The 24,349-nt window shown below is 40.2% G+C and overlaps 1 protein-coding gene across 3 annotated transcripts in view; it reads right to left on the reverse strand.

The window, feature by feature from the left end:
• Nucleotides 1-5,056: 5,056 nt before the first annotated feature.
• BAHD1 (bromo adjacent homology domain containing 1) overlaps nucleotides 5,057-24,349 on the reverse strand; it is a 135,824-nt gene continuing 116,531 nt past the window's right edge. For all 3 annotated transcript variants that reach the window (XM_058162099.1, XM_058162101.1, XM_058162100.1), the window contains 4 exons: nucleotides 18,349-18,508; nucleotides 12,168-12,244; nucleotides 10,013-10,104; nucleotides 5,057-8,333 (listed from right to left, as the gene is read on the reverse strand). In XM_058162099.1, the coding sequence (XP_058018082.1) occupies nucleotides 8,144-8,333; nucleotides 10,013-10,104; nucleotides 12,168-12,244; nucleotides 18,349-18,508 (519 nt within the window). In that variant the 3' untranslated portion in view covers nucleotides 5,057-8,143. The remainder of the gene's footprint in view (nucleotides 8,334-10,012; nucleotides 10,105-12,167; nucleotides 12,245-18,348; nucleotides 18,509-24,349) is intronic.

The following is a 24,349-nucleotide window of genomic DNA, read 5'->3' on the forward strand; positions in this document are numbered from 1 at the left end:
CTGGTTTACGTCAAGTGCCTGATCTTCGGACTTTTCGCCGTGAGCTGAAAACGCACCTATTTATTCAATGCTCTCTACATGGGGCTCCCCTTGAGGTGCACTCGGAGGCTTCAGTAGAATGCAGCTGCGCGGGTGATAGAGGGAGCTTCACGTAGCTCCCGCGTAACACCGCTCCTGCGCAGACTGCACTGGCTACCTGTGGCCTTTCGGGTGCACTTTAAGGTTTTGGTTACGACCTTTAAAGCACTCCATGGTTTAGGGCCTGGGTACTTACGGGACCGCCTGCTGTTACCGCATGCCTCCCACCGACCCGTACGCTCTCACAGAGAGGGACTTCTCAGGGTGCCGTCCGCCAAGCAATGTCGGCTGGCGGCCCCCAGGGGAAGGTCCTTCTCTGTGGGGGCTCCCACACTCTGGAACGAGCTTCCCCCGGGCTTACGCCAAATACCTGACCTTCGGACCTTCTGCCGCGAACTGAAGACACATCTTTTCATTCGCGCAGGGCTGGCTTAAATTTTATCGATTTTAAATTTTAAATTTTCTATTACAAATTTTAATGGGGTCTTAGTTTTATATATTTTAAAGTTTTTTAGGCCAATTATAAAATAAGTTTTTTAATTTGTATTTTAAATTGTATATTGTATTGTTTGTTTTTTACTTTTGGCTGTACACCGCCCTGAGTCCTTCGGGAGAAGGGCGATATAAAAATCGAAATAAATAAATAAATAAATAAAAATAAGCGGGACTGGATTGAAATTTTATTGGGGTTATTTATATTTTAAGATTTTAAATTGTTTTAATATTTCGGCCACATTATAATACGTTTTTTAATTTCTTTTAATGTTTATATAGTATTTTTACTTGGCTGTACACCGCCCTGAGTCCTTCGGGAGAAGGGCGGTATAAAAATCGAAATAAATAAATAAACAACAAAACCTATTGCAACTAAATGTTCATGGCCTTTGAAACTGCAATGTTCTCTAATATGTTTTACTAGTGTTAACATGGATGGCTCTTAACTAAACAAAGCCAAATAAAAAAGCAAGCACATAAAGTTCCTGCCCAACCCCTCCGCTTCAGCTTCCTTTTTCTGTGATACTACAGTAATGTTTAGTTTGCTCAGACAGGACAGAGGCAACACTATCTTTGTTTTAATAAACTTTGTAATGCCTGCATTGTCAGCGGCTTATAGTATTATCATGGTTTACCTCCCTGGGACAGTGTGTTTGATGTCTTGCCAAGAACAGAGGTGCTATCTGTTGGCTTGGCCAGCAGCCTAGCATCCAAGTGAACCGTTCAAATGATTACATTCTCTCTTGTACACTTTCATTTGTAAAGACAGCATTGGCATTTAAAAATGCAAACAATGGTTGGCCTGCTAAGCTTTAGCATGGGCAAGCTGCGCAGCTCTTGGATACCATGAATGTAGTGCATGGCACATTTGCTGTAAATGTACATTCAAATTTGTTGGTTCAAGTCCTCTTTGTCACAGTGTTTCAGTCTATCACTTTAGCATGTCTAAAGCATGCATACTTCACGATGAATGTCTCAAAGGTGCTTTTTTCAAAAGGAAACTGGACTTTCTTGTTTTTTTCTTTGAAAACATTTCACTTCTCATCCAAGAAGCTTCTTCAGTTCTTGGATGAAAAGCAAAATGTTTTCAAAGAAAAGAAAAAAAACCAAGGAAGTCCAGTTGCCTTTTGGAAAAAGCACTTTTGGGACAAGCATGACCTGGACAACTGAGAAGCTCCATAGTCACGATGAATGTTTTGTTTTATTAGATACTGATCTTTATGTATACTATTGGACTGTGATGGAGATCCGGTGGCACTCAGCACCCTCTTGGATGGCACGCGAGCCATCATCTCAGTTCACCTCTGCCATGCGTACGCACGCACCTTCCGCCAGCCAGCTGGTCTTTGGGTCTCTGCCATGCGTGTGCGGGGGGCGGGGAATGTGAGTGGGGCTTGCGTGCATGTGAAGGGGTGGGCCACATGCACAGGGGCCATGTGCGCATTGCATTTGGGGGGTTTGGACACGCGCTTTGGGCACTCAGCCCGGAAAAGGTTAGCCATCACTGCTATAGGATATCAGTGCTGGCTGCCAGACTGATAAGATTTTGTTCTTTCTTTTCTTAATCTTGTCATTTTATCAAAGAAGAGATGATTAATTTTTCCTTCTTTGTTTTTGGCAAGCAGACAAAAAATACCTAAATGTAACATGGTAAATGTGCAGTATATATTAATTTTTAAACACAGGGGTTAAGAGAAAAAATTCATATTCCGTACTCTGCAAGATTAAGTTTTAACACCAAAAATATAGCTTTAGAACAGGTATATTTAAAATATTAATAAAGTAAATTTTCATTGAACGGATTGGACTTTCAGTTCTTGCTGGGTAAAAAATAAGATAATTACTTTGAAAATTTTGCATTTGTAAGGCATCAAATCCATGCAGCTAGCATTTTAGTAAATTTTCTCTTCCTTTTCTCATCTATGCCCACTGTTCCCCCTTGCCTCATCCCACCAAGACAGATGATGGCTCAGTCTTTGAGTTCAAGGAAGACCAGGGCTCAGGCGGACAGAGAGGCTACAGAAATCTGGGTAACCATTAGATAGTAACAGAATTAGAGTTTTCTGTATTTGTTGTTGTTGTTGCAGTGTAACACCGAGTTTTATTTAAAAGAAACACCTAGATTGTTGCTTCTATTGAAACGTAACCATCCTGAAATGGTTTAATGGAATGTTAGGGATAGATGTTTTGGTTGGTGCTTCAGGGAAAAAAATCACATATTTTTTAAATTTTATGTCCACATCCCTTTTCTCCCCAGAGAAGAGCAAGAGAATCTCTCTCTTCCCCTAATCACAGCCCACTCACTGCATGATACTGGTAATGATTAGTATCATTGCATAATACTGGCAATGATTTCTCAAGACAAAAGCAACAATCTGACAGGTTTCAAGCCTGTTTTGAAGTCACCGAGCAGCAGGGTCATCTTCCTTCCTTCTGCCTTTTACAGATTAAGGAAGATGAGGTGTTCCCCAAAGCATCTGAGAGGCATCCAATTAGAGGGTGGCGTCATTTCTTTCACGCAAAGGCAAGGGGTTTATTTCTGTTCCTGTTGGCTCACTATCCATGAATAGCTAGTGGCATTCTATTCAATAATACACTAATTGCAGCAAAAAAATCTGCCCATCAGATGGGGCATTATTTATCCCGAGTACAACTTAAAGGGATTTTGTGCATGTGTTGAATTCTCACACCTCTGATTAGAATTAATTCCTCACACAACAGGTCTGTCCAATCTGAGGTGTAATAGTAGCAGGTCCCCTCTAGAAATCCTGGGGTATGGACTGCAGAACTGGCCCCTCTCTTGCAAAGCTGATGGCACTTTGTAACTTTAAAATTGACAAGATGAAGGGCATTCATAGACGTTACTTATGTTACATAACACTTACCTTAGCTACATTGAATTAATTAAATGAAAAATAAATTTAGTTTTGGACCTTGTTCCACCTCCCTTTGATACACAGATCCTGGCCCCACCATTCAAAGTCAAAGGAAGGCTCCTGCCTTTAAAAATGAAGCATAGCATGTCAAGCAATGATTGCTCAATTTATCGGCTCCTTAAGTGGGTAAGACTGAGATGCTCCTCCAAATTGCTATTCTGCCACCAGATGGCACTTCTTTACCATTTAATTGTCCGTCTCTGAAAATCTTGTTTTAACTGTCCTGGATAACAGAATTAAAATGTAGAAATGCAGCTGATGTATTTTTGCACTAGCAAGTGGGGAAAAGTTGCATTAGTGGCATTCTGCAACAAAAGAGTGCCCTAACGTATGTTTAATGTATTTTACCATCCCTTCTTGCTTTGCACTGCTCACTTGCTCTAACAGAAAACCTGTAATGTATTGCTATCATTCACAAGCAAGGCTCTTGAAATGCTTTTGAAGTCTCTTAACAGAGCCAAGGACCCATTCAATGTTTTATTCAAGCACCTGACTTCTTTGTCTGCTTCAACACTAACCCTTATGGGAATGTGCTTGCTGTTAGTTTTGCTTCAAGTCCTCGTGATGAAGAGACCTAAAAGGACCCATCACCAAGAGATTGGATGCTACCAAGAGGGAAAAAACTAATACCAAATAGGCAACTGAACAGAAATGGGCTGAAATAGCCAAATCTGCCGAGAGATGTTTCTCTCAGACAGATTCGAAACGATTTGAAACTGGGCCTGAGAGGAAGGAGCAAGGGGCGTGGCCAAAAAACTATGACTCAGTCTCTAGGCAGATCCGACTGTAACAACCCATGTCTGGACAATGCCACAGCCTCACTGGAGAACTGAAGTAGAGTTGCTTCTCTCCAAGTTCAATCTTCAAAATGTAACCTTCCGATCTCGGAGTTTGGGCTGTTGCTTGCAGCTTAAAAGAATCCTTCATTAAGAAAAGGATTCTTAATTTCAGGCTCAGGCTCAGGATTATAGTTCCCATCACCAATCTCTTTCCACTTACGACTGTATGACTATAAGTTGTTGCTGGCAATCCTTATGATTTATATTGATATATTGACCATCAATTGTGTTGTAAATGTTGTACCTTGATGAACATATCTTTTCTTTTATGTACACTGAGAGCATATGCACCAAGACAAATTCCTTGTGTGTCCAATCACACTTGGCCAATAAATTCTATTCTATTACTGCAGTTACCTTGCCCCTCCCCTATTTCGGAAGTCAAGAATAGGGAATCTTTGGGCAAAGAGAGCTTGACATTTATTATACGTTTTTCCTCCAAGGACCAGAGAGAAGATGGTAGAAAGGTGCTGACATCAAGCAAAGAGTTTCCCTCCTAATATGAAATATTGTGTGATGAAAATGTGCATGGTGGATTTCAACCAACTTTAAAGAATAAATATATTTTATATACCATTATTTGTGAGCCACTTCAAATGTATGGCAGGATTATCCATTTAATTAATAAAATAAAAGCAATGTCTTTTCCTGTTACTGTGCAGTAGCACTAATACCATACAGTACCCGTAATAAAAACTAGACAATGGCTTTGGTTTTGTTTTCTAAGTCAATACAATTTCTCAAATTTATTTTTAAGAATTACTTCTAATATATCTTTTTCACAGAAGGAGAGTATAGGGAATGTTCTCATTCCATCTGTAAACACTGAAATACAGATCTGGGAAACAAGGGAAGAGACACAAAAAGTGCATTTTACAAAATTATCAACTAAAATATATTTTACATGTATTACATTTCAATTTAAATTCTACTGACTGCATTTTCAGTTTCAAAAATATTTCCATATCTAATAGATTAAAAAAGCATGAAATATTTTCATTGAAGATAAGACATTTCAAATCATTTACATGCTGTCTGCAAACAGCATAAAACAACTACACAAATCTTTAAAACAATATTCTTGGCCTGAAGTAGATTCTGACAATTATCAGAAGCAGGGAAGGTTTTGGGTTTCTGTTCTCCAGAAAAGGGGCTCCAAACCTATTTCAGAATTGGGTAGATAACTATTTTGTTTTTTCCAATTTTGTTTGTTTTTAAACTACTGTTGCTTTCCTGCCTGGAGAAGCCAGAGAAAGGAGAGGGGAGGAAGTAGCAACAGAAATCAGGAATTTACAAAGTTGCTCTGTTTCTGAAGCTAAATTTCATTTTCTTTCATGAGGGCAGGAAGATTGCCCTGAATCTGGGTCTCAAGTCACCATGCTGAGGATTCCAGCCACCACATCATGAATTCTAAAATATCTTTTTGGGAAGAGGCTCTCTGGCACTAGAGTTTCTCTCCCATTTCTAGTTAAGAAGAAAGAAAGAAAGAAAAAAAAGAATCCTAATCTGATTCTGCATAGATCAGACTAGGCAACTCTTCATACACACTCCAACCCAGATCATTGAAGAACTGTCCCTTTATCTCTACCTTTCCCTCCTTGACTTGGCAAATGGAAGAACAGGCCATGGCTACAGAGCATATCGTACTGCTCCCCAATGCTTACCCCTTCCATCCATCAGTTCCCCCTCCAGGGTTGCTTTTCCTGCATGAAGAAAAGTTGTAGGGAATCTTCGGTTCCACATACCTGTGTGGTCACAAGATAGGCTTTGTAGCCCTAGTTAACAAAGAGCCCTTCTATGTGCCCAAGCAGCGGTTTTGATAAAAAGGAAGCCGCTACTTTGACACTAGCAAGCTTGGAAAATTCATGCTCAGCCTTAGGTTGGAAGATTCCTCCTCCAAGCAGGAATATACCCATTCCTGATGGAATGCAATCATCACCTGATTTCTGCTATCCACCTTCGGTTAGACTTTTTCACAGTTTTCCCCCCATTGTTTCCCCTCTTTGGTATGTAGAGCAAGTCTGCAGGTACCATTTGTGTCAACACACAAGAAGCTGAATATGGTAGGGCTACTTTCTCCAGAACAGATATAGAGCACTGGTGGCCAAACTCTTGCTTCTAGCCTGAGGGTCAGAAGTTTTATAGTGCTAACTCTACTTGAAAAGATAACAATATTAAAGCCGAGGAACGCTTCGATAATAACTGAACACTAATTAAATCTCCCTCACCCCTTACAAAAGGGGGAAAAAAAAGCAACTACATAGGTCCCTAGTTCAGGTGAGCAACTCTGGCTGTCAGCAGGTACATGGACTAATACAGTGTTGATTCTCCTTTCGAATTAGTGCAATCTACAAATGGATTCCCAGCTGGGTGTTGACTGATTGGGTGGACTCTTCTTATGCTGTCCTTTGGTTTGCTTTAGAATTAACTGAAACAGCTTTGTGTTAAAGCTAAACTAAAGTATTCTAAGAGCTATACATGTAAGGCAAGAGGCAGAAATATCTGTGAGAATCAAGTAGCAGTTTCTCAAAACGCAAACCTCTCATTGGCCAGTTCCTTTTGGAAGCCAGAGTCTCACCGTCATGGGCATGTTCATATGTCAGTGTTGATATTCTGGGGTGGGTGGGAGAGAAGAGAGGTAGACAGGCAAAAACAGACTCAGTTGGGTTACGATGCCTGTTTCAAAGACTGACACTCAAGCACTATGCACTATGCTATTGTTTCTTAACTCTGGCTTCTAGCCCTCCCAAGTTAGATGAGTGTGCAAATCCAGGTTCTATGAGGACTGTATATGAGAGTAAAGAAAATGGGATGTGGAAAGAAAAATAAAATAAATTACCTCTGCCTAAAATAGGCAGGCCTCTCTAAGTTTGTGGAGAGAAGAGATCAGTATTGTAGCAGCTGTTATTTATGTCTCAAACTCTGAGAACTTTTCAAGTGCCACCTTATCACCCTCACCATAGTTGTGCCCAATAAGCATGATCTTTAAGGCTGGGCCTGTTTCCTGATATCCTGATTTTTATGGCATTTATTCAGAAATAGGTCCTATAGATGTCAATGTAAGTTAATGCTAAGCAATTGGCTTGGAGTTTCAATCTTAGAAGGATATGCAGCTTTTCATAATGGTGTGAGGTGATCTATTACATCTTTCCCACGTTCTGCTTTGAAGCAACAATTTGACTGGGCAATCACACAAAATACTTGAGTGTGGTCCTTCTCAAGTAGTATGTATGCAAAATATGAGAAGGACTTTCAGTGTATTGATGGCTCCCAAAACAAGGTCTCATCTCCATTTTCAATATTATACTAAACAAAAGGATATATGTCCTTCTTCTTTTTAGAAGGACATGACATCAGGAACCTTTTTATAGTTTGATTCACTTCTACACTGAAGTTTTCCTTCAGTGTGTTCTACTCATCCCCAACAAGATTGGCTCTAGAGTCAGTTTACTGGCTTTTATCCACTTTTATCCTCCCTTCCCCCCTCCCTCCAGTATATGAAGCTCATTGTACAGATATATAGATATAGATTTACAGAAGCAAGCACCTATATCTATATACAGACACACATTTCTTTATAGATATATATTTCCACTTATGCTTTTTATATGAAGTGCTGTGCTTTGAAGATCTGCCTTAACAGGAAATCTGCTCCCAGATGTAGAGGACTGAGTGCTTCGGGGTTGTTATGCAGTGCCTGTGGGCAGCACTCCACCAAAGGAGGCTCCTACATGGACAAAGAGCTTAGCCTGCCTAATAGCCTGCTATTGTTGCTCACTTGACGCCACAGTGGCGTTACTGTGGATTCTTCAAGATGCGTCCATGCCTGAAATCATAGACATGACGACAGAGAAAAACCAACTCCGGATCCGTGTCCTCTGGCACCTTGCGATGGGCAGGGGTGGAATATTCTTCAGAAGGAGGAACCATCGCCGTTTTCTTGCCTGGAATCCCTTCCACGCGACGCTTTGCCAAGGCACAAAATCTGCAAGACAGCCAGGTAATGATGCTAATGCATTCTTGGTTACTCTGATAGTAGTTGGCCACAGTTCATTCATTCAGGGGTTTATCAAATTTTACTTTTATTTATTTTTCCAATGCAAAGATTCTGTTTTCGATTCTAGCCATTATGGTTGCCTAGTGGCAAGTTGGAGGCTGTGCACGCTCTCACACATGTTATGTGCACATGGTGAAAAATCCTTTTCCTGGCCCAAGCCAAAAAACTGCTGAGCCCCAAGGAAGCTATATGATGAAAAAGGGAGCCATGAGCCTTCCTTCCTCCTTCCTTTCACTTAGTGATACACCTTCAAATCACTTGACAGTGGGACTTCAGCAATCTTCTGCTGTTTGCCCATCAACCAGTGGATTGACAGGCTACTGGAAACCGTGGTGGGCCACCCAGAAGGCTTCCAAGGGCTATATATGGTCTACAAGCTACTGTACAGTAACAATAGCAATAGCAATAGCACCAGTGGTGGGATTCAAGTAATTTAACCAGTTCTCTGCCCTAATGATTTCTTCCAATAACCAGTTTACCAAATTGCTCAGAAAGTGAACAACCGGTTCTCCCGAAGTGGTGCGAACTGGCTGAATCCCACCACTGAATAGCACTTAGACTTATATACCGCTCTTTAGTGGTTTACAGCACTCTCTGGGCAATTTATAGTGATAGCATATTGCTCCAATAATCTGTGTCCTCATTTTACTGACCTTGGAAGAATAGAAGACTGGTTAGGATTGACTTCCTGGCAGTGGGCAGAGTTAACCTGCAATATTGCATTCTAACCACTGTGCCACCGTAGTGCCACAATCTTGCAATATAATAAAAGGCAATGAAAACCTATCTCCCACAGTAGATTACATTGTTCTTTTCCTTGTAGATTTGGAGCTGTGGGTTCCAGATCTACAAAAGATGGCTCAGGATGTATTGGCAAAACGTTTGAGGAAAAAAGTGAGGAAAAATAACAGCATGATCCCATTGTTCCTTCCCGTGCATCCCTACTCCAAGATCAAAAGCACAAACGTATTTATTAAGACATTTGGATTTGGTACATTTTATTAATTCACTTAATTATCTCGTAGTTCTTGTACACTGTCAAATGACAGTGGATGTTGCTAAACAAATACATAATACAAAATATCAAAACTCATAAAAATACAGCAAAATCAATACATCTGGCTCAAAGGCCAAATAATTGGACTGGAAAGGCCAATTGTGCTTCCGTAAGTTTTTTACTGCTATGTCTTCAGCAGGGATAGACAATCTGGGGCCTTCCATATATGCTGAATTACTAAACCTGCAATCCTTGCTGAGACTGGTACAAAACATAGATCAATCCTTTTAGTGATCTAGGTATGCATATGCTAGTAGGCACATACAAAAAATGTCTGGAAAAAATGCCAAGATGATCTCATTAGGACATCTGTGATAATGCCACAATAGCTTGATTATAACATGTTAGACTATGGATCATCTCTCCCTCCCTCCCTCCCTCCCCCATCCTCTCTCCGTACTAAAACTATCTGTGATGCCCAACAAACCACAACTACCAAGAGAGATAGGGAGAGAGAAAACCTTACCAATAATAAACAAACAAACAGTCTTCCGGAACTGTTCTGATGGAGCAGAGACCATAAAACAAGCATGGTAAGAGCGCCACCTACCTGCAGTACTCTGCAAAGGTCAGAACATAGCACTTTTCCTCTATACAGGCCACACTGTTCTCATCCTGGTGTCGGGATGCAAAGATCTCATTCTGCAAGAAAGTGTACAAGGGGATCAGAGTCTGGCAAGAACACTCTTCTACCACATGTTTTTGTCTGTGGTGTGTTAAAGTATATATCTTATTTTTATATGCTTTTCAGTTTAAGCCCAGTTCTACCAAGAAGTAGGTCGATTGTATTAGTAGACCAACATGTGATGATTTAAACATTAATGGTTACATTTTCAAGTCACATATAAAGCATTCAGAGTGTGGGTTTTTCATTTACCTTCTGGAGTGTAATCTTCTGAGCCCTTACATTAAGTGAGGCAAACTTTTCATCGCCGAGATGCACATTTTAATCAAAGAATATATTTACTGTCTGAAGGCCACAGGGATTCTAATGTTTTATTAACAGGGGTGGCTTAAAAGCAAAAAAGATATGTCAAGGCTACTGAAGGCAATATTAGTCTCTGTTTTTTAAAAATGAGATATTGCACTAAGTGTCCAATTAGTTGACTTCTATGTTATAACATAGCAACAATGAACATATTTGTTTGTTTAGTAAATGTATATCCTGCTTTTACTTCGAAGCTATAGGCAGCATCAAAGCATTCCTTCTTCTGATTTTCTTCTCACAAGAACTATCCTGAGATAAGTTGATCTGAGAAATAACAATTGGCCCAAAGTTACCCACTTTCACATCCGGGGTAGATTTGAACCCTGAACCTGGTCCTATCTCAGCACTTAATAGCACATCAAGTTTTTTGAAGTTTAAATGTATACATTTAGTAACTAATAATTTCTACCTCACCTTAGTTCCTTAGATGTAGGGAAAAGGAGGCAGATAAGTACCGGTACTTATTCACATTAATCTATGAGAGAATCTACAACAACCTATCAATACATTAAGTTATATAATTGTTATACCAGGCATTTCATGAGTGCATGAAAAAGCAACACTTTAAACAGCACTTCTTTGAGGGAGCTAAAAAAGAAATTTAATTGAAATAGATTATATATTAGCATTTATATTTTATATGAAATGTAAAGTATCTAGCTAAAATGGAAGTCTGCCAGTTCAGAAATATGCATGGACATTTCACAGCCCACAACTGCCTATTCATTCGCTTATATAATTTGACCAGAAGAAGACTTCATTTTCAAGTAGCTCTTATATTTTAATTTCTGGGATCAACCTGACAACACTTCAAATCAATTATGGCCTTTTCTTCAACTTCAACTTTTCTTCAAAGTTTCACTCCCTCAAAGCTCAATTTTAAACTAAAAGGCAACAGCACTCATATTTTCACTGGGTTAGTCTAGGAAATTTTAGATCTGAAAGCATCAAAGCTGGTTGGATCATCCTATCAGAGGATCATTGTAGTTGGAATTACAGTTAATAATAGGAATAGCTAGTTGGGGAGAGGTGAGAGACTTTTTTTTTGTTGCTACGAAGTCTTATAGACATATAGATGGACCAAAATTACCATAATGATAGAGAACCTCTGCATTTATTGTACTATAAAACACTAATCTGGGGAAGTAGCACTGTAAAAAATCCAGCCTTTAAAGATAACCTTGCAGTTTTAAAAGTGAATGCTTCCCTAGCTTTTCGTGTCTTAAAGTGAAGGAAAGCCAACTTTAAAATATGAACAAGAACTATTCTGTAACAAATTCACAAAGATAAAAGGACACTTTCAGCATAATTTAGGATTGTTTATAAAATTATGAATGTTTGGGGTGAGGTAATGGAAAGTCTTTAAATGTCTTGCCACTCAAATTACTTCTCGACTTATTCCAGAGGGCAGCTATGTTAGTTTGGTACAGCAGAAACACTGAAAGCAATAAATGTGTTAGTCTTTAATGTAGTCTTTGCTACTTTTTCTGGCTTATGAAACAGTGGAAATGTTCCCATATCTAGAAACAAGTGGCCCAACTGTAAAATAAAGACTAAGCATTTGTTAAAGCAGGAACATAAAATGACCCTCCTTTTCTTTGCAAATAAGCGGTTGAAGAAGGATTAGAAACATTAGAACCATCACATCAAGCAGCCTTTGCTGACTCGTTTTAATGTCCTGGACTTCCATTCCTGATCATCATGGCCAAATACTCACCTGATGCATGCTAGAATTACGGCCTCCCTGAGTGTGCTCTGGTCTATAATACCACAGGAGGCTCATCATCAATTCCCCTAGAAAGAATAAAGTAGTTTTTTTCTTTTTTAAATACGCTTAACACACCAGCATGAAGTAGAACATAAAGATAGTCTGCTTACCTTGAATAGTGCTCACTAATGCATTCATACATATAGGAAATGCCTCCATGCATAACCAGCACTAGTAGCTAGTGAGAGCTGCAGGGGATGTTTTTAGTCAGAAGTTCTCTCCTATCTCAGTTTCCCCAGATTGAAAAACAAAACAGGAAAAAAGTGCAGTCTACTTGAGCAAAGGTGGTGTGTGGGTTGTATAAGCAAACTATTATTCTCATAGTTCCTTGTGCAACACACATTTGAGTAATTGAACAAAAGGTGGACCATTGCTCTCAATGAAGTTCTAATATCAAGATAATAATGTTTAATGAAGGCCACACAGTCCACAACCTCTTGCTGTTTATATGGAATCTAACTCCCCAAGCTCAGAGCATGAGAAAAAGGTTCAGAATAGTCACCCATCCTCCCACTTCTACTGAGGGAATAGCTCTTGGAGCTGCAAATAGGATGGTGAGGGCTATATGCAGTTTTTACATTTCTATGATGTAGAAAGCTACAATTAGGTCGAGATTTTGCAAAATACAGACAGTGAGAGAATAAGAAAGGTTCCAGAACAAGACTTAGTATACCACTGCTTGGCCAGGAGGCAAAGGCTGTAGAAGAAGACTTGCTGGATCAGAGGCTTTTTTCCACCCTCATTAAATGTAGCAGAGTTGTAACAGTCACTCAATTGGAAAATCATTTGCAATGACACTGAGAAACTCTTCATGGGCTCCTCACATCACAGAAGCACTTGAGAGGAAGGATAAAAGCAGCACAACCAGCATAGTTGGCCGAAATCTGACTGATGTCTGCAAGCAAAGGGATTACTCAAAGGGATTGTGTTTGCTTGGACAGCAAAAGAAATTAGTTTGGAAAAAAAGGCTGACGTGAGTTTTGCAATTTTTTTTAACGAAATTCTTTGTTAAATCAGAAACAGAATTGATCAATACTCAAGGAATGAGGAGTGCAAGCTGAGGTCACTGCTAACAACTTTAAAGTTAAGAAGCTACAGAACTGTTGTTTGAGTTTTGCAATCAAACAGGAAAAGACAAGAGACGAATGATGAAATGATGATTTAACAGAGTAAGAGGCAACGAGATCATTGATAAAAGGAGAAAACACCAAGCAAGAAATGATCACTTCTATATGGTAGGCAAAATGGTTGCTAAATACATATGTACAAAATATAAGCAAAGTTTTGCTGACTTCACAAAAAAGCAGAATTTAAATGTAAGATGTGATGAACACTGAAATGTTCCAATCGCCAAAATACAAATAGAAAAAGAACCCTCTTTATTAGTATAAGCACTGTTCGGACAAGTTGTGAGACATAGTCCTTACTTGGAAAGAGAACTGCAAAAAACCCATGCTGCTATCTGAAGGGTTGTTGGGTTACTTCCTTTCCTTGTCATGTGTCAGGAGAACTATTTATTGTGGGATGGTTAGGCAATGTCTTGTGGATTAAATACTGATATCCCAGATTAGTTGCAACATGAATGAGGAGCGAGTTCTACATTTTTGTTGATATACAAAAACAGCTGGTCCACTGACTCCAAAACACAGGACTGAACTTTGTACATAATTGAAAAATGCCAAGAATTCCAGATGATTAACATAATAGGAGCAAACAGGTGACACCCATATTCATTAATTAGGAAGCTTTTGCAGTGGGTAATTCAACTATGATGGGGATGTCAGTTGTGAATCCTCCAAGAAGATTCAACCCTGCACAAGAATGAAGTGTAAGCTGCACAGATGACAAAGTCATCTTTTCAGATGATGATTGTGGGAGTTATAACTGAGAACCGTTAAATGCAGAAAGCTTTGTGGACTAAATCCTGAAATAGAAACTACCATAATCCACTAGTCACGGTATTTATTGAGCCAGCTGGGGAAGGCTTACAGCATTTTTCCAGAGTATTCTGGTCAGTGTGAATCTAGAATTGCCCCTCTGAAGGGAAACGATACAGCAGAATGCAAATAAGACATCTCAAAGCCTGAGAGATGGAGAAGATGAAGGGTTCTCTGGATCTGTTTTCAAAGATGGATTAAAAAGAGCAGCAATTGTCTCTGACAGGTATATATGGATAATGAGAAGACAGAGATGAGTAATGGTACACCTCAGAAACTAAAGAAAAGAAGATCTACTAAAAGATACTTCCTGAGTTGTAACTTTTGTAATGGGAGAACAGGCATGTTGTAAACAAATTAATACAAACCAATTTTAGTAAAGGCAGGAAGTTTTGAAGAATCATCATCTAGATTTTTCTATCATGTTGAAGTGTTTCAGTTTCTTAAATCTATTTCTTTTATCATCTCTAAAGAAACTATTGAATTAAAAGCTTTGAAGACTAGAATATATGTGGCTGACTTTACTGCAAACTTCTGGAAGATCTCAAGAACCTTAACATGAAGAATAAGGGAGAATGACAAATAAATCATTAAAAAGATTGTGCTATATACTCAAATTATAATAAAAACCCAGGAATCTGATGTAACAGCCTCTCCTTCAATACACTTAGATTTAGTAAGCCTGAGATTTGAGAAGCATCTACAATAATAGAATTTGGTATCAAGAATTTGGTATCAAGGAGAAGATAATATTAATACCCTTAAATTTCATGCATGTTCTCAAAGTAATTTGTAATTCAGGAAACAAATGCTATTGAGTCAGGAGATAAATGAAAGAGTGAAATAAGTGGTCTGGTTAAGTGGAAAAACTGTCATAGTGATAATCCTCAGAATTCGAATTAACATATGCAGGCAAAGTTTGAAAGTATCAGTGATGATGTCCAATGGGGCAGATTGGTAGAATTCATATTGAAATCTGGTCCTTAAATGATGCCACTGGTCACATTGCATGGAAAGATAACAATGCCAGGAAGAAAAATAGAGAAACAGGACCTATACTAATCTATATAAAAATCCTTCAACAGAGGAGCCGTAGTAGGAAGAGTTGAGGAAGTTCCTGGCAACTTTTAGTAAGAACAGGATGACCTGGACTGAGAAGAACATGCTTTTATTGGGCTTTCAATTTCAGTGATATAGAATGTAAAGGATGTATGTTTGTGTTTTTATTTTTATAGTTATAATGTACACTGAAGACGGCATTTAATTTTGTTGTACCATGTGCAATGACAATAAAGTAAACTAACTAACCAATTTTCTTGGCAACTTGTCTGGACTGTTGAATCTCTCTGTTAGAAAATCATTCAGGTTCTATCAAAGCTGAAGGCAAGGAGAGGGCTATTGCAAATGGATCCTTTCAAATGATGTAATTGAATGAGGCCCAAAAGAGGACACATTTGTTATGGTATCAAAGAGGGACTTTGTACTGAAGACTTTTTTTAACCAGGAAGATCACTGGACAAATGACTGGAATGGAAAATTCAGTAAGTTGCTTGAAATAGTAAAAAAAAATAATGGTATGAGATCAGCACACAGGTTGAGTCTGAACCCATAAGAGTGGTTAGCACTGAAGATCACATTGGAGCTATTGATTCTGAAGTGATTGGCATAGTTTCCAATGCCATTTATCTCTGAAGCCCAAACAGATATGAGAATGACCTTCTCCCGTAAACAGAGCATGACACTTGAGTAAATAGTGTTTTTCAAGCCTATTTAACAATCAAGACAGCTTTCTATGACATGAACCTCTCTTAGTTTTAGCAGTCAGAAAGAATGGTTGTTGGTAGGAAGCAATTTGCTAGCATAGTTTTTGAAGTGTGCCTTTGCCCCACATCTGCAGAGGACTCCTTCAAAAGCTTATCTCAGTGAAAGATGCAGGGGAGCAAACAAAAATAGTAAAACAACATCTGAATCACTAAGCACATTTTTGAGAAGGGAAGAATCCAGATGATGCTATAGTGCCGTGATGGCAAACGCCATCTCTGTGGGCACGTGAGCTGTCAATCCCAGTTCAGCTCTGCCACATGCCTTCCACTGGCCAGCTGGTCGTTGGGTCTCTGCTGCTCATGCACAGGGGGCGGTGTGTGTGCGGGGGACCAGCATGCACATGGGAAGTGGGATGCATGCAGGGGGCCTGAGTGTGCATGAGTGTGGGGTATGCGTGGGACTGTGTGTGCATGCATGGGGATGGGGTGCATGTGTGTGGGCCACACGCACATTGCATTTTGGGGGGCAGGGCGCGCTGTGGGCACTCGGTCTGGAAAAGGTTCGTCATCACGGCTATAGTGTCAGAAGGAAACTAATGGAAGCAGATGTGGACTGGATGCTAAACTTCCAAAGAAACATCTGCAGTTCTAGAAATTTCCATTACTGACTCTCTGAAGACTCATCACCCAATGTGTGAGATGCACAAAGAAGAGAGATCATGCCACCTCAATCCATAGAAATGTCAGCCTGCTTTGCAATTGAAAGAGATGTTAATGTGAACTGAGTGCCCCATGCAAACTTTCTAATTTTTTTTTTGCCCCTAGCTTTACTAGGCATGTTTACATTTTTAAAATATGTGGAAATAATTCTGAGAATCTGTAAACATCGTGAACTGATTCAAATTCAGCACCACAAACTGCCTGCTTGTGTTGCATGTTAACAGTACACTCCCTTGTACTGTGTTGCAAGTATAGTCTAACTGGCTTCAATGAAAGCATTTTGAAAATGGCCCATCCACTTTCATCAATAATACAACTGATGGAGATCCCTAACTACTAAACCAATGAGGAAGGAACAACCTATAGCCCCCCCCCCCCAATATTTTTATTTCTTATTTCCAATTCTCTGGCAGCAAGGCCTTTGTTTAGTCCAACCATATGGCAATCAAACAAACAGAAATCAAGTTATCTTCCATTTCCCAGATGACAAACTATAGAGAATGTTAGCCTAATTAGAGGTTCAAGACATTCTGGCTGTGGAAATATTTTCTGGGAGTTGATTAACTTGGCAAAATCAGTGCAACTGTTTCCAGGGTGTACGTCCCTAATTATTAGAACCAGTGTCTAAAGATTCTCAGAAAATAAAGTAAGCTGAAAAGCTTCAGAAAGATTCCACTTTGAAGTATATTTTTGGGGTGTGTGGGATGTATGGGTGACTACTGACCAACTGGATGTAATTATCTGTTGTAAGAGACATAGGCAGTTTTGCCCATACATAATCTAATTCAAGGACAAAGTTGATTACTCTTGCCTTCGTTTCAGAGCAGAAGCCTCTGAATGCCTTTAATTTTAGTAATAAGGCACCTATTTGCCAACTTAAAAAAAGAGCTGCACTGATTTTGCCAAGTTGACATCAGAACAGCAGCTCCCACAAAATATTTCCACAGCAGGAATGTCTTGAAACTCTAATTAGGCTAACATCCTCTGTAGTATGTCATCTGGGAAACAGAAGATAACTGGATTTCTTTTTGCTTGATTGTTTAGTAAAAACTAAACAAAGACTATGATGCCATAGAAAAGAAAATAAGAAATAAAGATAATTTGGGGATATAGGCTGTTCCTTTCCCATTGGGCTAATGATTAGGGATCACCATCAATTATATTCTCTCAAAGATGCTTTTTAAAAAGGCAACTGAACTTTGTTTTTCCTTGAAGATGTTTTGCTTCTCATCCAAACTCAGTCAGAACTGAAGAAGCTTCTCAGATGAGATGCAAACATCATCAAGGAAAAAAGTTGTCTTTTGAAAAAGCACCTTTGGGACAATCATGACCTGGATGGCTGAGAATGTCTATAGGCATCAATTGACTTATTGAAGTAATGATGTAAATGAAAGAAAGCTCCACAGGTTACCAACTGGACTTCCAGGTTAATTTAATTTCTTATCTTGGATCTTCCTGACCTGACCCAAGCTTGCAAGTATTACCATCATGGATACAGATAGGTTGTCTGAATCATTTATCTGCCTTTTACATTCTAGGGATTTCTGTCACACTGGGCCTTTGGTAGACAGGGAATGATATGCAGAAAGATTGTCAGGCACACACACACACACTGCCCACTCCCAAGTCCACAAATCTTTTGTAAACAAATACATTATTACACAACTAACATCCATCGTATAATTGGCAACTATGTTTTGTGCTCAATACCTGTTTTGGGGTCTTCCCACAGGGCAGATATCTTAGCCACGTAAGGCATCGATTTCTTCCGTGGCCCTGATTTCAGAAGGACTGTATCCCGAACCCGAATTATTTCTCCATCTCTTTCCACGGCCTGGTAGCTCTTACGAACAGCTGGTTGTGGCTCATTCTACAAATATTGACAAGAGAGAGCGCCAAGAAAAGGAGTGAGTCTGCAAAAACAATACTGAGAAACAGACACCAGCAGCCTCTACTAATCCACCTACGCCAAGTAGACAGCTTCCTGCCAAAAAAGGGTGTCTTTATTGCTAAAGAGCCCGTGGAGAAGACGGATCATACAAAACAGCAGGATACTTCTCTCTTCCCAGCGGGTTAATTTCAGAAGCAAAACATGCTGCTCAAATGAAAGGTAACGATTACTGAGAAGAAATATTCAAGTTACCTTACTTAGTTCAGATTCATTTTAAGGACTAAGGCTGGACAAAAGGGGAGCTTCTTCATGCCTGGCTCCGTGGGAGACTGTAGGGCTATTACCCCATTAATCGATTTTTACCCTGTCTGGTGTAGAAATCATTATTGTGTGACCATTGATACTGAACCACTCTTGGCTGCAAAGAGTTAAACGATTGAAGGACCATGTCCGCTACATCCCTATTTGCTGGTTCCCAAGATGTACATTGAAAATAAGTTTTGCCATGTAAGAATTGTTGCCAGATATTTGTTCTACTAGAGACAGTATGGTTAGTGGTTAAGGTTCAAGGCTAGAAACCAGGAGACTTTTGAGTTCTAATTCCACCTTGGGCACCAAGCCAGCTGGGTAACTTTGGGTGAGTCACTTTCTCTCAGCCTTAAGGAAGGAGGCTAAATCACAAAAACCTTGCCAAGAAAATGCAGGACTGATCCAGGCAGTCTCTGAGAATTGAGCAGAAGGAAAAAAAAATATGTCCACTATAAGCACTGTAACAAAATATCTATGTGTGGACATATGTGGATAATCCTAGATAAATGAAATCTTTTTGTGCTATTACATTTCTTTGCCCACACACATAATAAAGATCTATACAAAATGTGTGTTATAGTTAGAAGTTTCAAAATGGAAAAGTTGATACCAACTCTAGCTATAGTATATACTTAAATGCACACTTTTATATAGATTTGTCCATAGATAAAAGTTCTCCCTCTCTCACTGCTATTGTACATTTCTAATATGTTCCATGTGTTGCCAGAAAAAGTATGTTGCACCATATTTCCTGTGCTTTTAGAATTCCTCTGAAAATAAGTTTTCAGAATGTTTACAATGGTGTGGTTACAAAATAAAATGGAATTGCCGAAAGAAATCTGTGAGAAATAAGATACCAATCTTGATATTCAAAGTAATAAGGTCTGGAATAAAAATGATGCTCAAAGAAAGAATCAAATTCTGGGGGAGTGGGGGAGAGGTGTCACTCTCAAACTGGAGAAAATAACCCCATAAAGACTTTTATTTTAAGGTTTATGTCAATAACGGTTTTTTTCAAAATCACTCCCATCCAGTTTCCGGACAGGCTTTATATGAAACACTGATGTGAGATGTGCTCCCATCACCACCACTGAAGTTTCGGCGGCCAATGCCATTTCTGTCCCATGATCAAGTATGAGTCCTGATGGAAAGATTTCATCTAGAAGAGGGGTCTCCAACCTTGGTCCCTTTAAGACTTGTGGACTTCAACTCCCAGAGTCCCTCAGCCAGCAAAGCTGGCTGAGGAACTCTGGGAGTTGAAGTCCACAAGTCTTAAAGGGACCAAGGTTGGAGACCCCTGATCTACAAATCTCTTGTTGCTAATTTTCCACCACAGGTTTGAAAAAGGAAAGAGGTTAGAAACTAGGCAAGTTTCTAACTTCTTTCCCGTTGTGTCCAAATGGGAGACAACGTACTACCACCCTTTTTTTAAGGCAGGTAGCTGCTTACATCTCCCCATGCCACTCAAACAAGCTAGAAAGGACACGCAGGAGGCAGATTCAATATTTCAGAGGATTCAATTGACTTCCTTGGCTGGACTCCACAAGATCAAATGTATTCTAAGTTGCAAAACCAAGCAAAACCTCATTCTCTGCCCATCCGTCATCCAAAGTAGAGCAGACAGAGGTTACTTTATCTGCAAGGAAATTCTCTAATTTATGCGGGGTGGTGGTGGTGGTGTCTGCAGGGAGTTTGTTCTACTCATCCTCTCCTAAAAGTTTCTGGGTCACTCTGAACATAGTTGCTAGACAGAATCAATGGACACAATAACCACAGAGGAGAACTTTGCCGTTTGTATTGCCACTGAAGGGGTCTCAAAACATGAGCTCTTACCAAAGTCTGGTTGTGGTTTCTGGTTTTTGGCCACAATTAAACATTTTTTTCAGTCATTTCATTTCACTCAACTCTTCAGAAAACTGCCTTTCTTGGGAAGCAGTAAGGAAGGTTACAAATGGTGGTCATGAGGTGATGCAATTGATTGCAAGAGCAAATCAGTTGCCAAGTGACCAAATCTCAGTCACATGACCATGGCGGTAGTTGGAAAGCCAGAACTCCGAGGCCCATTTGTTGGTTCAGATGTAGGTGGAAGACTACTTGTATTCAATGTGCTTTCTATTTATGCTTCTTTCTTCTGAAATTCAGCCCTTGCAATGTTTTCTCAGTTCAGATTTTCTCATTTATATTTGCATTTGGCACTCCTGGCCATTTTTTACAAATTATAATCCTGTAGATATATAGCTGGCTTCTTGGGCAATTTGGTATCCAACGTCTATCAGTAAATGCTAGATCTGTGCAGAATGGAATCTTATGCCATTCATGACATAAAAGATAAATGCATGGATTTAGCTAGAGTAATAAATGAGGCTATTCCCATGAAACTTTTGTCCAGTCACTGTCCCAGGCACTTTCTTGGATTCCAGCTGGAAAGGTCACTGGTCACTGGAATGTGTCTGCCCCCCACATGTACCCTCCACCCCCAGCCCCATTGCACTGACATTTATTTATTTATTTAATTTATTTTATTCGCTCCCCACAACTCGTATTGAAACGTCTCTGGATGGCTTACAGTATTAAAACATTAAAATCCTGACAGATAAATATTTTTAAAACAATAAAAATGGAAATCATAGTTAAAATAAAATTAAAAGATGTGGAGGGAAGGAACAGGATACCCAGTGGCAGGGTGTGTGTGTAGGATTGTGTGTGGTTAATTTATTAATCATCTCCAGTGTGATGCTCCCTCATTGGAGCTCCAAGCCATCTGGCAGAGCCAGGTCTTGCAGGTGGTCAGAAGGGTGAAAACTGATTTCACCTCAGAAGTAAAATATGTTCCAAAGGGCAGGAGCCAAGGCAGAGAAGGCCCTGCTCTCCTGGACCCCACTAGCTTGAATTCCTTGACTAAGGGGGTCCGCAACATGCCTCCTCTGCCAACACAGGTGGGGAGGATAGTGTTGTGTCTTGCCCGCTCTCACTGCAGCCGGGGTCTGCTTATCTGCTTCCGAACGCTGAAGAATGTCCTCCCGGCCCCAGCCCTGGCTCCATGCCCAGACAGGCTGAGGAGGGGGCATCTCCCGGCCCCAGCCCTGGCTCCATGCCCAGACAGGCTGAAGAAGAGCAAGTATCTCCAGCCCCCAGCTCTGGCTCCATGCCCAGGCAAACGGAGCAACTAGACCCCTCCCCCTCCTCCACAGCATGTGAGCCTGAGGAAGGTCAATTACCAACAGCTGCCGACTGGAGTGACCCTCACGTCAGAAGACTTGATAGGCGGAGGCAACAGAAGGAAGGGAGGGGCAGGCCTGGATAAGTGCTGAGTCATGGAGCCACACCCCATGGCCTATATAAAGGATCTGCTTTCTGGCATTCTCTGAGTCAGGCAAAGTCTAAACATATCTTGCTGAAGTCACTTTCTGGTCTCCTGCCTGCCTTGAGGACTTTGCTAGGACTTTGGCAGAGCTGCAGAGGCACACCTGATTCGGATTTCCCTGACCCGGCCGTCAGCGGAGGAGTGGGACACGACAGATAGTCCCAGTGGGGTGAGACGGTTATGCTGACCATAACAGCCTAATGACTATGGGAATTGGTTAATGATTGCAACCAGGACTGCAGGGATTGCTGCTGCTAAACAATGTGGTTGCACTTTACAATCGCGTTGCTTAACAATGGAAATTTCAGTCCCAATTGCTTCCTAAGTCAAGGACTACCTCTAAGTGATTTTAAAGAATACCTTATTCTGTAGGGCAGGGGTCCACAATCCCCGCTCCGTGGACCGGCACTGGGCCATGGCATGCCAGAAGCCGGGTCGCACAAACAAGTGAAGTCCCATCCATGGGATGCTGGCAGCGTGTGAAACCACACCCCCTCTGGTCTGTGAAAATACCTCTCTCTATGGAACCAGTCCTTGGTGCCCAAAAGGTTGGGGGCTGCTGCTGCAGGGTTTTATAGTAGAGAAGCACTTGCCTCCAAGTGCAGATTACAGAACTCCATTAAAGTCCATCAAATGATCAATTATTTAGGGGATTGCAACTAATTGTCTCATAAGCCATTTTGAAATGTTTACAGAATTTGAATATATAGTAACTCCAATGTTGTATTTGGTGGCAACATGGGTGAATACTAGTGGTGCAGTTTTAGAATCTGTCTTGCAGCAATTTTTTTTTTTTGGTAAAGATGTAGTTGTGGACAATCACCAAGCCTTAGTAAATTTTTAAACAGGAATTCTACCTTCTTAGGGTTCAGCTTTTTAAAAACATTTTTTCATCCTGCCTTTATTATTTTTATAATAATATATATTTATAAATTATGTATAATTTACAAATATTTATATTTGTATAGTATATTTCTATACCGGTATTTCTCTAATTATATTTATAAATTACTATAAATTTATAATATTAGGAATTTATAATAACCTTGGAACTGACGTGCATACAGAATGACTTGCTGTTCGGGCATATCCTTGCCATCAATGAGGCCCAATGAGGTTGGGCTAGAACCATATACTTTTTTTATTAAAGATTTTAATCTTTTTAAATTTAAATTAATAATTTTCCCCTTTCTAGTCCCTGCGTTTTTGACATGACAGACAAGATTATTTTTATAAATAAGGCAACTATCATATCCAATACTCCTTCCTCCTCTTAATTTTGTTATAATAACCCAGTTAGGTGAGTTGGCTCGAGAGAGAATTATTCGCCTTAAGCCACCCAGCTGTGTTTCATGCCTAAAATAGATTAAATTCAGTCTCCTTGTTTGTAGCCTGATGCCTTAACCACTAGACCAAACTGGCTTCCAATATTAGGACTGTTATTTTATTGCCTAAAGAAAGATGGCCGATGTTTGAAGACTTTGCTGTGAACAGCACTCTGAAAGAGATACAGTGCTTCCTTAACAAGTATAGTATACTTCATTCCAGCACCTAATATTTATTTCTCCTATACCAGTGATGGCTACCCTTTTTGCCATCATGTGCCAGGAGGGGAGAGGGGGGTCACATGCCCACACCCATAATTCTATGCGTCCCGCCCCCCTGCATACGACTCCCCCACTGCTCCTGGCACGTGATGGCCCGGTAGGCCTGTTTTTCTCTCTCACATCCTAGAGAGGGTCTGGAGGCTGGAGACAGCAAAAAACATCACTTCCTGTCCAACCGAAAGTTGGTAAACAGGCCGTTTCCGGCCTCAGGAGAGACTCTGGGGTGGGGGTGGGGGCGGAGGCAGTTTTCGCCCTCCCAAAACTCATAGAGAGGCTCTGTAGCCAGGTGAGAGAGAAAACTGTGCCTTCCCCACCATGTTTCCTGCCTCTTTCCTGGGGGCAGGAAACAGCCTGTTTCCCTACTTCTGGTGGGCTCAGAAGGCCTGAAAATCAACTGGCTGAGCTCACATGCCCACTGATATGGCTACACGTGCCACCTGTGGCATGCTTGCCATAGGCTTGCCATCACGGTCCTATACAAATGCACATACGTAAAAGTATAATCTATAGATTTCCAGTTTAACTTAGTTTTTAACAAAT

This window comes from Ahaetulla prasina, chromosome 1 (genome assembly GCF_028640845.1).
Source record: "Ahaetulla prasina isolate Xishuangbanna chromosome 1, ASM2864084v1, whole genome shotgun sequence".
Classification (NCBI taxonomy): domain Eukaryota; kingdom Metazoa; phylum Chordata; class Lepidosauria; order Squamata; family Colubridae; genus Ahaetulla; species Ahaetulla prasina.